We start from the raw sequence: 14,512 nt of genomic DNA on the forward strand, positions 1-14,512 counted from the left end.
TGCACCAAGGCACATAATAGTCAAGATTCCAGAATTTCAACACAAGAGAGTATTAAAAGTTGTTAGAGAAAAGAAATAACTCACCTATAAAGGAAAACCCATCTGAATCACAGCAGACTTCTCAAACTCTTAAGCCAAGGAGAGCTTGGAGTGAAGTATTTCAAGCCCTAAAAGAAAACAACCTCCAACTCAGGTTGATGTATTCCACAAAACTATCTTTCAAAATTGATGGAGAAATAAGATACTTCCATGACAAAGAACACCTGAAGAAATTTATGACCACCACATCAGCATTCCAAAATGTTCTGAAGTATATTCTAGAAAGAGATAGTGAGGGCTACAACTCTATGAACCCCAACAGAATGAATCCAAGTAATCAAACAGAAGGAAAAAGGAAACCAACTAACAGGAAAATAACATGACAAAGATAAGTCAATGCATATCAGTTATAATAATCAATGTAAATGGTCTCAATTCACCAATCAAAAGTAACAGACTAGGGGCCAGGGATTTAGCTCAAGTGGTTCTGTCACCTGCCTCGCAAGCACAAGCTCCCAAGTTCGATCCCCAGTACCAAAAAAAAAAAAAAAGTAACAGACTGGAAGAACGAATCAAGAATAAGATCCAACAAAATGCTAAATACAAAGAAACATTTAATTAAAAAAAAAAAAAGAAATCTAGCTGGGGATTTTAGCTCAGTGATTCCTCCACCTGCCTCTCAAGCAAAAGAACCCAAGTGTGATTCCTGGTTAAAAAAAAAAAAAAAAAAAAAAAAAAATCATATTAAAAAGAAAAAAAGAAATCTATATACTTAACGTCAAAGGATAGAAAACAATACTCCATACCACAGGAACCTGGAAAAAAGCAAGGGTAGCTAGTCTATTTTCAGAGAAGATAGATTACAAGCCAAGACTGATCACAAAACACAAAAAAGGTCACTACATATTTGTTAAGAGAATAATCCAAGAGTAAGCGATAACAATCATAAATATATATGCACCAAATACCAGTGCATCCAATTATACAAAACAAATATTAAAAGATATGAAATCAGATAGGCATTAATACAATTGTAATGGGGCAACTTGATATCCCACCATCACAAATAGATCAACTAAACAAACAAAAAAATCAACAAAGAAGTATCAGAGCTGAACCACACCTTTGAACAAATGGACTTAGCAGATATCTACAGAGTATTCTACTCCACAACAGAATACACATTCTTCTCAGGAGCACATGGGACTTTCTCCAAAATAGATCACATACCAACTCATAGAATATGCTTAAGTAAATGCAAGGGAATTCATTATCATATGCATATTACCAGATCATAATGCAATAAAATTGGAAATAAATGGCAAAAGGAACCACAACTACTGCATAAACACAAGGAATTAAATAACACTCTCCTGAACAATGAATGGGTCACAGATGAAATTAAAGAAGAAATTAGTTTCTACAATTAAGTGATAATGTCAGTACAACATACTGGAATGTATGGGACACAATGGAAAGAGCCCTATGAGGGAAATGTAGTGGTGAACTCTCAAATAATAAAAACAGAGTAAGCTCAAATAAATAACCTAATGTTGAACCTCAAGCTTCTAGAAAAAGAAGAGCAAGTTAAACCCAAAGCATGTATGAGGAGGAAATTATAAAGATCAGAGCAGAACTCAATGCTTTTGAGACAAAGAAAGCGATACAAAGAAGCAAAGAATTGAAGAGTTGGTCCTTTGAACAATTAGATAAAATAGACAAACCCTTAACCAACCTTATCCAAAAAACAAACAAACAAATGAAAAAGAAAACTCAAGTCCATGGAATTAGGAATGAAAAAGGTAAAATCACAATGGATCCTGCAGAAATCAGATCAGTGCCTAATTTGAGAACTTGTACTCTAATAAGATAGAAAACTCAGAAGATATGGACAGATTCCTAGATATATATGAATTACCAATGCTAAATCAAAAAGACATAAAAATTCCAAATAACCCAATGTCAGTCAATGAAAGTAAAGAATTTAAAAATACCAACAACAGGGCTGGGGGTTTAGCTCAGTGGTGCTGCCGCCTGCTTTGCAAGCACAAGGTCCCAAGTTCAATCCCTGGCACCCCTCCAAATACCAACAACAAAAAAGCCAAGGTCCTAATAAATTCACTGCTTAATTCTACAAGAAATTAGAAGATGATCTAATGTCACTATTTCTCAAACTCTTTAATGAAATTAAAAGGGAAGAAATACTTCCAAACTCATTCCTGGAAACAAATTTTACCCTAACAGCAAAACCAGAGAAGGATCAAACCCAAAAGAGAGCTACAGGCCAATCTCCTTAATGAATATAGATGCAAAAATCCTCAATAAGATACTGGCAAACAGAATGCAGCAAATCATCAAGAAAATTGTATACCATGACCAAGTGGAGCTCATCCCAGGGATACAAGGGTAGTTTAACATATGCAAATCAATAACTATCATACACCACATTAACAGAACTAAGGACAAAAAACACACAATCATCTCAATAGACATAGCAAAAGCACATCTGACAAAGTCCAACACCTATTTATGATTAAAAAAAAAAAACTTACAGAAAATCAGAGCAGATGGTCTTTCTCTAAATCTGACAAAAGCTATCTATGACAAACCAATAGCCAACATCATATGAAATAGTCAAAAAAGGAAAACTTTCATTCTAGGATGAGGAATAAGACAAGGATGCCCACTATCACTATACCTATCAATATAGTTCTGGAAACATTAGCCAGAGCAATTAGACAAGACAAAGAAAAAGAGTAAGGATAGGGAAGGAAGAAGGTAAATTATCATTTGCAGATGACATGATACTCTACATAGAAGATGCCAAAAACTTCACCAAAAGACTCCTAGATTTAATAACCAAATTTAGTAATGTAGCAGGATAAAGTCCACACTCAAAAATCAATAGCATTCTGTACACAAGTAACAAACTAACTGAGGGATATATTCAGAAAACAATACCTTTCACAATAACATCGATAAAAATGAAATACTTAAGAATCAATCAAAAAAAAAAAATCTAACAGGGCCGGGGATTTAGCTCAGTGGTTCTACCACCTGTTTTGCAAGTGCAAGTTCCCAAGTTCAACTCCCAGTACCAAAAAAAAAAACCACCAAAAACAAAAACGAAAAAAAGAATCAATCTAACAAAAGATGTAAAAAACCTTTACATTGAAAACTACAGTACTCTGAAAGGAGATCCAAGAGTATATCAGAAAAAATAAGGCCATGCCTTGGTCTTGGACAGGGAGAACAAATATAGTGAAAATATAGTTCAAAACTTTTATAGAGCTTTAATGCAATCCTGATCAAAAATAGCTTCCTCATAGAAAACAATTGTAAAATTCATTTGGAACTAGAAGAGATCTAGAATAGCAATTCTGGGCAACAAAGGCAAGGCAGGGGGCATCACAATCCCCAATTTAAAATTATACTACAAAGCTACCATGATAAAATGGCATGGTACTGTCAAAAAACAAAACAGATTAAGGATCAATGGAAGACAATAGAAGATGCAGAAACAATTCCAAAAACACCTAGCTACCTTGTCTTTAACAGAGGGGGCCAAACATTTTCACTGTAAGAAAGACAGCCTCTTTAATGGTGCTGGGGAAACTGGGTTTCCACATGTCAAAGATTAAATCTAGCCCCGTATTTCTCACCATTCACTAGACTAAAATCAAAATAGATCAAAGATCAAAATATTAAAACAGTCTGTTGAAAAACAGAATAGGTAAAACTCTTCAAGACATAGGTGTAGGAAAAGAGTTTATGAATAAACCCCTGACCATACAGAAAATGTTACAAAGAATCAACAACTGGGACCACATATTAAAAAGCTACAAACAGAGTGAATAGACAACCCATAGGATGGGAAAAAAAAGTTTACCAGCTACTCCTCAAAGGACTAATATCTCAAATACATAAAAAACTAAAAAAAAAAAAAAATCAGATCCCCCAAATTTAAAGGTCCAATCCAAAGATGGGCATCTGAAATAAACATTTCTTAAATGAAGAGGTACAAACAGCAAATATACAAAAAAATGTTTAACATTACTGGCCCTTTGAGTAATGCAAATTAAAACAATACTGAGATTTCATCTTACTTCAGAAAGAACGGCTATTATCAAGAAATCAACTAGTAACAAATGCTGGCAAGGCTGTGAGGAAAAAGAAAACCCTTCTCCACTGTTGGTGGGAGTGTAGACTGGTACAACCCATACAGAAATCAGTATAGAAATTTCTCAAAAATACAAAATCAGAGGTTCCATTTGACCCAGTTATTCCCCTTCTAGGTATCTTCCTGGAAGAGTTCCAAGCATTGTACCAGAGTGATATATGCACACCCATGCTTACAGCAGCACAAGCTGTAGTAGCTAAATGTTACAAACGGCACAGATAGCAGGGCAGGGACAAGGGGAAAAAATGAGAACCAAGACCTGTCATGTAAAGGTACAAGATCCCAATGGTGAATGTAACTGTACTGTATACCTAAAATGTACCAATAAACTCAATGAGGAAAAAACAACAACAAAAAAAAATAGCACAGATGCCCTTCAATGGATGAATGCATAAAATGTGGTTTTTAATAGAGTACTACTCTGCCATAAAGGGTAAATTTGAGACATTTTGAGGTAAATGGATACACCTGAAGAACATAATTTTAAATGAAATAAATTGGACATACATGTTTGGTTTCTCTTGTGTGAGAAACTCAAAGGATAAATAAGGACCAAAATGGATGAAAGATATTGAAAAGTAGTAAGAATATGTTCAAATGGGAAGGGAAACAGGGAATGGGGGAATGGGAAGAGAAAGAAGGGAATAGGTATAAAAAAGAAAAAAAAGGAAAGAAAATAGAAACAAAGTTTTGTAAAGGGAAAGGGGAAGGATTGGAGGGGAGGGGAATGGGAAAAAAGTATTAAGATATGTACCTCTACAAATTCCCTGTGATGAATGTGATCATTATGTATGTTAGAAGTGTACCAATAAAATTAATTTTTAAAAAAATCTCACAATTGGGTCTGTTTCAGGCTCTTCTGGCTCTCCAGATATGCTTGTCCTACAATAAGTGAACGTGCAGTATGGACTGTCAGGAAAACAACAGTGGGATCAGTGAGCGCTGGCACAGAACTACAGAGTACCCTTCCTAACCTGATGCTCAACACAGGAGTGGGCAGTGCATTTGGGCTGGATGCATGCTTCTCCAGCAGAAGAGTGCAGCTTCTCAGGTGGTCCAGTGACCTCAAGGGCACTCTGCTTCTCTCAAGTGTTACTGTCCACCCCAGAGCCAGAGAGAGGGCACTTCTTTCTGTGGGCAGGGCTCCAGATGGTCTTTGGTGGATGAGCTTCTACTGTGCCACCACATCAGCAGACCTGAAGCTGAGGGTACTCTAGGTTTAGTGTAGGGATAACAGAAAACTGCTGTATGAACAAACCAAAACTGTATGAAGCTATCTGTGAGAAGCAGTTGTAGAACCTATACTCCCCCAACCTCTGCTAGTGCTTACAAAGTCTTTTCACACCCCTATTTTTTGAGTTTTTCTAAGGGGAAAAATGCTGTTATAGGTATACAGTGATCTACATAACCTCTCATGGAGCTTATAAATAACAAGGAAATAAATGAAGATCATCCAGAGTGATGAGAAATTAAAATAAAAGGGTAAACATGATAGTGTGTATAATGGAGGGTTATCTCCCTTAGTCTAGAAGCTTTCTGAAAATGACAACCAGACAAATCAGCCTCGTGCAGTTTTGGGGAAGGACACTGCAGGCAAGGAAGGGCAAACACAAGCATCTGGAGACAGATAGAGGGAAGGCCTGCACAGCCTGTGCTGCTTAGCTCCTGCACAATGACTAAGGGAGGGAGTGAAGGGTGAGCTACAGTGAGGCAGGAACTCGGAGCCACACCGGCACAATAGCTGCTGCTGCTGTCATACACTGTGTAACACCTCAGGGGTATGGGAGAAAATAGGCAAAAAAGGGATGTATGCTTTTTATTCACGTGTAGTTCTCATCAATAAAATGAAAGGCTTAGCATTTTTAAAAACTCCAATATAAAATACAGGTTACCATTAAAAGTATTTCATGAGTTAATATTTTTTTAACAAAAATACTAGCCACACACAAAACTTGACACTTCATATCTTAAGGTTTAAAAGGTTAATATCTAAGTAAGGACTACACATGGAAACCAATCTTTTTCATAATTGAATGTTAAGTAATTCTCAATTATTCAGTAAGATGTATGTAATGCTAATGAGAAAGTTGCAAATTTGCTATTTTTCTCCTCACTGATCCAGAAAGATCAATCTCTGGTTAACAGAATTCAGTTGCTATTATTTCAAAGTTTTCCACAAATTTAAAAAGCCACATCCTGCTGTTCTCTCAAACCACTTCACTCACATGCAGTTTCTATCAAATGTTATAAACAAATAACGCAATTGATCCAGACTCTGAAGGGACAGAACTAGAATACTTTAAAAGTGGAAACACAGTGTGGAACAAGCACAGATCACATTTTCACACAGTGCTCTTTACTACTGGCCTGAGACGTGAAAAGCCAATGGAGACAGATCTGGGCCACAAAGTAAGGGCACAAGTACTTGGGGGCTTCCAGGCTGCCTGGCCCACTTTCTGTCCTACTTCCTGTTGAGGCTTATAGCTCAGTTTCACTTAGCCAGATTCTAATGTCAGATAGCCTTAATTCTTACTCAATTTTCATTTCCTCTACATTTTAGGGCCCAAAACCTATTTTTGTAATTCTTAGGTCATATATGAAGTGGAAAACTGGCATTATGCAAACCAGAGTCTGCTCAATTATTGAGATCCACAAATTATGTTTAATTTTTAAAAAATTAATAATGGTAACTTTACCAAAAAAGTAATAATTGAAAAGTACAAAAATTTAATATAAACATAACTTTACTTGTATTTATATGTACATGTATCATTTTAATTGGTTTTCCTATTAAAAACTTAGCATTACAAATGTCAGTGGCCCACATCACAATAGCACAATGAGACTGCTGAAAATTCTAATAATGTCCATATTTTTAAAGGGTTACAATGAAGTTATATACAGTATATAAAGCTCGTTAGACTGAATTTGTATGGTCTAGGCCATTACTACTATTTTATTCCAATTTGGATTTAAAAATAATCACTTACGGATCTGAAATAAAAGCACTGCTCAATGGTTTCAGATGCATTTTGGTATTTAATATTTCAAGGCATCTTTGCAAATACTAAATTATGTGAAGAGAACCTGTGACTACTTGCTTACACACATAATAGGAGAAATAGAAGCGATTATAAATATTAAGTTATTGGCAATTCTATGAACTAAAAGTCATAATCTCTAAATCAAGCAAAACTAAGTAGCACACACAGAGTACTTTAATATAACCTTAATGGTCTAACAAACCTCCCAAATGGAAGGAAATACAAAATAAAATTGACACAACAAGTTTAACTTATATCACAAACTTAAAGGGTTATTTTGCTTGTGCAGAACTATCCTGTATCAGAATACACTAAGTGAGCCTCTACTTCCTGGACACCATGTCATGAGATGCTTTTCTCCACCAGTTCCTTCCACCATGCTTTTCTGCCTGGAGCCAGCTGAACCATGCAAGGACTGAGATGAAAGTAACTAGCTGTGCTGCACAACATGGGTGCACCCTCACGCTGGCAAGCTCAACTTAGGCCACATGATACACAGACCTGCCCTGAAGCTGGGAAGAGGGCTTCACAGAATATGGCACCACTTCAAAGCTAATACTGGGAGTTATAAGACCCTCTCAATCCTGTCAATGAAAGATACATACTTCACATGAACTGGGCTTGGTTTTCCTAATTTTACAAGGAGCAGCCTTCGGATTTGACTAGGGATTAATATTATTATTATTGCCTTTTTTGGATTTTCCACAGAAATTCTGTTCACTGAAGATTTGGTTGGCATAGTTGCACTTTATTCATGGCTTATTATCAATGGACAATAACCCAAGAAGCATTGAAATCTGTGACCGTAATGATGGAGGTCACACAATCATATGTTCACTCTGTGATCAAGTGTGTGCTTACTGGAGACTAAAATATTACCTGTTTGGCTTCAAAGTTCTCCCATTACCTGATAATGGGTCAAGAGTGTCCTTTCAAATGTTCACAGCCTAGATTCAGAGAGAACAGATGATAAAGAAATCTCACTACTATTTGCCAACAAACTCAGGTTGTCATGTTGTTTTTGGAGTTTTGAAAAAAGTGATGATCCAGATTGGGATAAGAGTGGAATCTGGCTACTTTGAGAAGTAGTAGCAGTTCCAGCTGAGATCCAAGTTTGAAGCCATGTGTAAACACAGGAAAATCAATGCAGTGACCAACGAGACAGAACCTTACATGCTTCTATACAGTCATATTCCGTGGTACTTCTTAGCAGGATTGACAATGACATTATGGTTCTTGTCACCAGTATGGCAGCTATAATCATGCACCACTTGAACATCTGCTAACTTCATGGAAAGTGAAGCATCTTTATCAGAGATTAGAATGATCTTTACTCCCCAGTTAGCCACAACACTCACAGGATCATGCCTGAACTTTACTGTTATTGATTCGGAATTTCTTTTATGAAAAGACTGCTTCATGGATTACAGCTGCATGGAATTTTCTCAAACTTACCAGAAATATGAGCAGTCTTTGAAAGTGTTCCCCTTTCAGTTTGTAAAATTTTACTTGTCCTGCTTCTATGTAGCTTTTTTTAAAGGGAAGTCTGTGGGCTAATCAGGAAAATTTGTTATAGTGGGATCCTGGAGGCTGTTTAATAGAACTGACAATAATCCAGTTGACCGTCATGATTGGAGTATATTTTCATAAACATTAAGAAAGCCATTTATCCCTTGGTTTTTAATTGGTGAAGATGTCAAAAGTCTCAGACCAATGCTCAGTCACTGAAAGCAGAATCACAATCTTGAAAGTTCTGGACAACCTGGGTTGTTCTATGACTACTTAGAAATAGTATGGATTTGTCACACTATTTGTGGCTCTTTTCCTTTGCTCCTCTTTTTGCTCTCTTAAATAATGTAAAGATCCAAGTAGATGTCTGACAACTTGCAACTCAGTTTAGGAGACCTGTAACTGCTAAAGTTCATAGCATAGGTGTTTGACAAAACTGGTCTTGCGCTTGTCAGGCAGGCAGCAGAACCACTGAGCTAAATCTTGGCCCTGGCAAGACATTCCTTCTGGAATGGCTGCCTATTCTGTTGCAACTAATGCTTTTACTACTGCATTTACATCACACATCATTTCCCTGTTTACTACTATGCCTACTCAACAAACACCACACAGCTTTTGAATGGATGTGTCAGTAACAGCTTATCAATATTCCTGACAGTTGATTTTCCAAACCACACCTTTGGATAAACAAGACTTCATAACTTGCAGGTACAAAGATTACAGAAATACTCCTGGAGATGAGAATAAATACTTTCATAATATGCAATTCTGGCATGTCCTTGTTCTCAAGATGGCATTCATCACAATTATGGAACACATTGTGTTTCTTGTCATATTTTTGGCCTGGATGATATTGGATGTTCCTAAAGATGTTATGGACAGACTTACATAAGAAAAGTTAATGATTATCAGGATTCTTCACGATTTTGAACTCAACAAATTAAAAGAGAACGTGGGGCTTAATCCTAATGAATTTGCCAAGCAAGTTATGTTTAAAGGAAACAAAATACAGCTGGCTAAATCCATAATGTAATCAGCATAATGACCAAGCAGTTGGTTGCTGTTTTCTCTAAGGTGAGAGCCAGGGTCCAGAGCCATGTGTTAATTTACTTTTTTTTTTTAAACTCACAGTTATACATACTTTTAAGAAGCCAATTTTGTGGTGTTGGAAGAATACCACTTGTCTGCATCATCCTGTGTCCTACCCAGGTCGTGTTTCCTGGGATCCTGTAATGATTGTTGAAAGCCCACATGGAATCAGAATATATGAGATCACAGCATGTTGCAGTTTAGAAGGAGATACTGGACTTGGACTGTCTCCTCCCTTTCCAAGGCATCTGCACATTTTTGTATTCTTTTATTGCGTTACTTTTATCTCCTTCCCATCAAGAAAAATGTTACAAAAAGGAAGCAAAGAGGCCTTCTGAGTCATATAAATCCTGACATTTTAAAATATTCAAATGACAAAAAAAATCACATAACACAAGAAAACCCACATATTAAAGAATATTGAGTAAATGTCATAAAAAAATACACTGAGTAGCTAGGTAAGCTTTGCTGTCAGATGGCTGAAGCTATGGTTTTCAAGGATCATGGGTATCAGCAGCCACACAAACGCAGAGATGTGCAAGTCTACAGCTTCACTGACACCTTTCAGGCTTTATAAAATTTTTTTGGTACTTAGGACCAAATCCAGGGCCCCTACCACTGGGCTAAATTCCCAACCAAACATTTCATGATCTTAACATTGATGTTTCAATGGATTATCTCCCATAATAAACTTGAGTTAGATAATTACCAGAGAGAAATGTATAGCTAAACCAAAATAAGAATATTAAATCGTCCACACATGGGCTCACTTAGGACACATTTTTTTTAGTAAAATGGAAAGTTACTTTTTTAAAAATCTGCAGTCTTTTTGCAATGCAAGGCACCAACAGGGCGCATACTTTCCAGCAAAGACCTGATTGTCCAAAAATAAAAAAACCCAAAATGGAGTTGATCAGTCCATTGTTAATTTGAATACTTTCTCTTCATGTCTATGCAACATCTTCCAGATAATCCGCAATATCACTGAGCTGGGAAACAGTGAGGTCTTGTGTGAGGTCATCAAGCTTTATGGTTCAAAAGAAAGAAAAGAATTAGTGTCAGAATGCAAGTAGAGTCTGAAGTAATTTTTAAAATTTATTGCTACTTGTATAATTTAAATATTTTATACTTCATAACTAGTTCTTATTTAAAATTCATAAAACAGGCAGAAAAACTAAAGTGTTAGGAAATGATTTACTCAAAAGCCTATAGCTAGTAAATCAGCCCTCTGAGTTCAATGCCTCATCCTGATTATACTATCAAATATTACAAGTGAAAACTGAAAATAAAGCAATCAATTTCTTAGACATCATTTCAATTTAATCTAAGAAATTGAAATTTGTGGGAAACTGTATAAATAGGTTTTCTTATTTGAGCACAATTCCAACATGTGATTTGGTTCTCAGAAAATATCTCTGTGGATCAACTCTCTAAAACCACAATTTACTGACATTAAATTTTATTAAAATTAATTAAAATGTGCAATATTTCATTTGAAAGTTATTCTCTATGTTTTATATGATACTATAAAATACTAGATTCATAATATGAAACTGAAAGCATGGCAAAATATGCTTCCATATCAGAGGGATGTGTCCACTGAAGCTGATAGTTGGCCTGATAAAGGCTGCTATGAAACAGATGGGCAGATAAGACAGCCCATGGAGTTGTAGGCTCAGTCTTGGGCCCACCAGTATTGAGACATAAGTGACTGCTATTTCTGTTTACACTACACAAAACTAGAATGTTAACTTGCATTAGCCAAAATATTTCACTTCTATGAACTTCTTAAACTGATGACAGAGAAAGCAAATACATAAGTAAGCATAATGGGGCCAAAAAACATGGCTACTAAAGTAAGGGGAAAACCAAGTGTTGAGACACAGGCTCCCAAATTCAGAAAATATACAGGAAGGCCCCACCGATGGATGAGGAAGAAAAAAACCCAATCTTTTCAGCCTCTCCTAGATCCATCCTTGAGTATACTGGCCACTTCATCCTGGCTGTACCATGAGACACAGGCACGCCCCTTGCATTATGAATCATCCATGGCTGTTTTCTCATTGAAATGGCAAAGCTGAGTTTGCCGTAATAAAAAAAATTCAATAGCCAAAGAAAAGCCTATTTAAAAATGGGCAACAAACCTAAACACACATTCTCAAAAGAAAACATGCAAATGACCTAAAGGGATATGAAAAAATGCTCAATATTAATAATCATGGAAATATAACTCAAAACTATAAAGAAGTAACACCTCACTCCAGTAAAATGGGCTATTATCCAAAAAATATAAGATAACAAGGGCTGGCCAACATGTGGGGAAAAGGGAGACCTTGTACAATGCTGATGGGAATATAAATTAGTAGAGCCAGTATGGAAAGCACTATGGAGGTTCTTCCCACAAATTAACAACAGAATAACCATATGATCCAATAATCTCCCTCCTAGCTATATATCCAAAGGCAATAAAATCAGTGTCAAAGAGATATCTGCACTCCCACTTTCACTGCAGCAATATTCACAATAGCCAAGAAACAGAAACAACCTAAGTGTCTACTAGCTGGTGGTTGGGTAAAAAAATGTGGCATATACACAAATGCAATACTATTCAGCCATTAAAAAGAATGAAATCCTGTCATTTCTAACAAGATGGACAGAACCTGAGATCATTATGTTAAGCAAAATGAACAAGGCACAGATAGACAAGTATCTTATGACTTCACTCATACATAAAACTGAAAAAAGTTGCTCTAAGTTGACAGTAGAATAGTGGTTACCGGAGGATGAAGAGCAGTGAGAAAGGGAGATTTAAAGAGAGGCTGGTCAAAAGATACTAAATTAAAATTAGATGTCAGAAAGAAGTTCTGTTGGGCTACTACTGCACAGAAGGCTAAGTACAAAGAATGATAATGTTCTGCATATTTCAAAAGCTCCAAGAAAGGAGTGTGAATGTTTCTACCATAAAGAAATGATAAAGGGCCAGGGATTTAGCTCAGTGGTTCTGCCACCTGCCTTGCAAGTGCAAGGATCCAAGTTCGATCCCCGGTACCAAAAAAAAAAATAAAAGAAATGATAAAGTTTAACATGATTTAAATATTATGCAATGTATACATGTATCAAAACATCACATGGCACCACGTTTTATGTATCAGTTAAAAATAAACTTAAAAAGAAAAAGGACTACAGTTGATAACCAACAACTTCCAGAGGAAAAAAAACCTAATTTAAAATAGTTATGAAGAAAGAAAGCTGCATAAACAAAGGTTAACTAAAAACAAATGGCTCTTTAATATAAAGGCTTTCATATTTCATTAATTTTAGAATTAGAACTACAAGTAATCATTTTTGTTCAAAACTATAAAAATAGATTTTTCATGTCACAAAATAAAACTATATAAAGACATGTTTTGAGCCTTAAAAAAGGAAATTGTAGATCTCTGTGATAGAAGCTTAACACAAATAAATAGGAAAGAGCTCTTCCTAAGTCTGTGAAAAGCTTCGAAAGTGTCAGTGAGAATGTGCTTGCTGTGGATTCACTGGAACCTGGGCGCACATACCTGCTGTGCCTATGTAGAGCAGGTCCTTCCCCTTTCCCTTAACATCCATCTGAATCTTTGGACCTCCTTCCGGCTCCCGTGCACAGTACCCCCCTGAGGGCCTTTGTCCCTGTTCATTCTCTGTCATCCTGGGCCTAAAACCAGCTTCCAAGAACCTTGTTCTTCCAACCATGGTGCATCTCTTCACACAGTGCCTCCAGGGTAGCCTTGGCATCAGTGGTGCACTCCCTTTGTCATAGGCCCGTGTTCACCTTGGGGCTCTCCTTAACACATATCCAGATCAGTCATCTTTCAAAATCCAACTCTAATGTTTCTGCTTCTGAGTTTCCACAGCCCATGAGTATGGACATTTTACAGTATTTATGACTTCCTATCTTGATTTTTTTATACATTATGTATGCAACTTTTCTCCCTGATCCTAAGTGAACTTCAGGAAAGGAGTCTATTACTTCATTTATGGCTGTAAGAGAAGTTAAGAGTTATAGCTACCATTTACTGAGTGCCTATTCTGCTAATTACTAGGTTGTATGCATTACGCACTAATCTCTAATGCTCACAATGACCACTCACTTTCAAAAGATATGAGACAGTTAAGATCCAAAAAAATTAAATAACTTGCCCAAATTTACAAGTGAAATATCAGCTCCAAGATTCAAATCTACATCTACAGGACTTGCAATCTTAGTTACTCTACAATCCTATCTTTCTCATAGCCCACATTCCTAGCAGCACACTTTCTACACAGTGCTAGTATGTGTGTAACAGATACCAGTTTGGATCACCTTGGTTAATGGTCCACTAGAGCGAAGAATATAAATATCTTTTATTCCACAGGTGCCCACTATTCCCTTCAGAGCCTTTTAAAAATTCCATCTAATGAAGTACAACTGTTAGATGTCTACTCCATGTAAAGGCTGCTAATAAATGGCACAATTATATGAAGTTACATTCACAGGTGAGAATTCTTGGAGAGTACAAATGTGCCAGACCCAGTGTTTATAATCTCTTCTACCCACTCCAACTCACAAACCATGGCTTAACAGATATGTAGTCCAATGTCCTCTACCTCAAATTCTTTTTTTTTTTTTTTTTTT

General features: G+C 36.3%; 1 protein-coding gene and 1 pseudogene across 1 annotated transcript in view; one reads left to right on the forward strand and one right to left on the reverse strand.

The window, feature by feature from the left end:
* The window catches only part of LOC104852784, a 77,797-nt pseudogene extending 68,594 nt beyond the window's left edge, over window positions 1–9,203 (forward strand).
* The window catches only part of Cep43 (centrosomal protein 43), a 63,151-nt gene continuing 57,677 nt past the window's right edge, over window positions 9,039–14,512 (reverse strand). Inside the window, exon 14 of the mRNA XM_010610567.2 lies at window positions 9,039–10,886. Coding sequence (XP_010608869.1) covers window positions 10,812–10,886 — 75 coding nt within the window. The 3' untranslated portion in view covers window positions 9,039–10,811. The remainder of the gene's footprint in view (window positions 10,887–14,512) is intronic.

Source organism: Fukomys damarensis, unplaced genomic scaffold (assembly GCF_012274545.1).
Source record: "Fukomys damarensis isolate Sample0158 unplaced genomic scaffold, DMR_v1.0_HiC HiC_scaffold_14, whole genome shotgun sequence".
Lineage (NCBI taxonomy): Eukaryota > Metazoa > Chordata > Mammalia > Rodentia > Bathyergidae > Fukomys > Fukomys damarensis.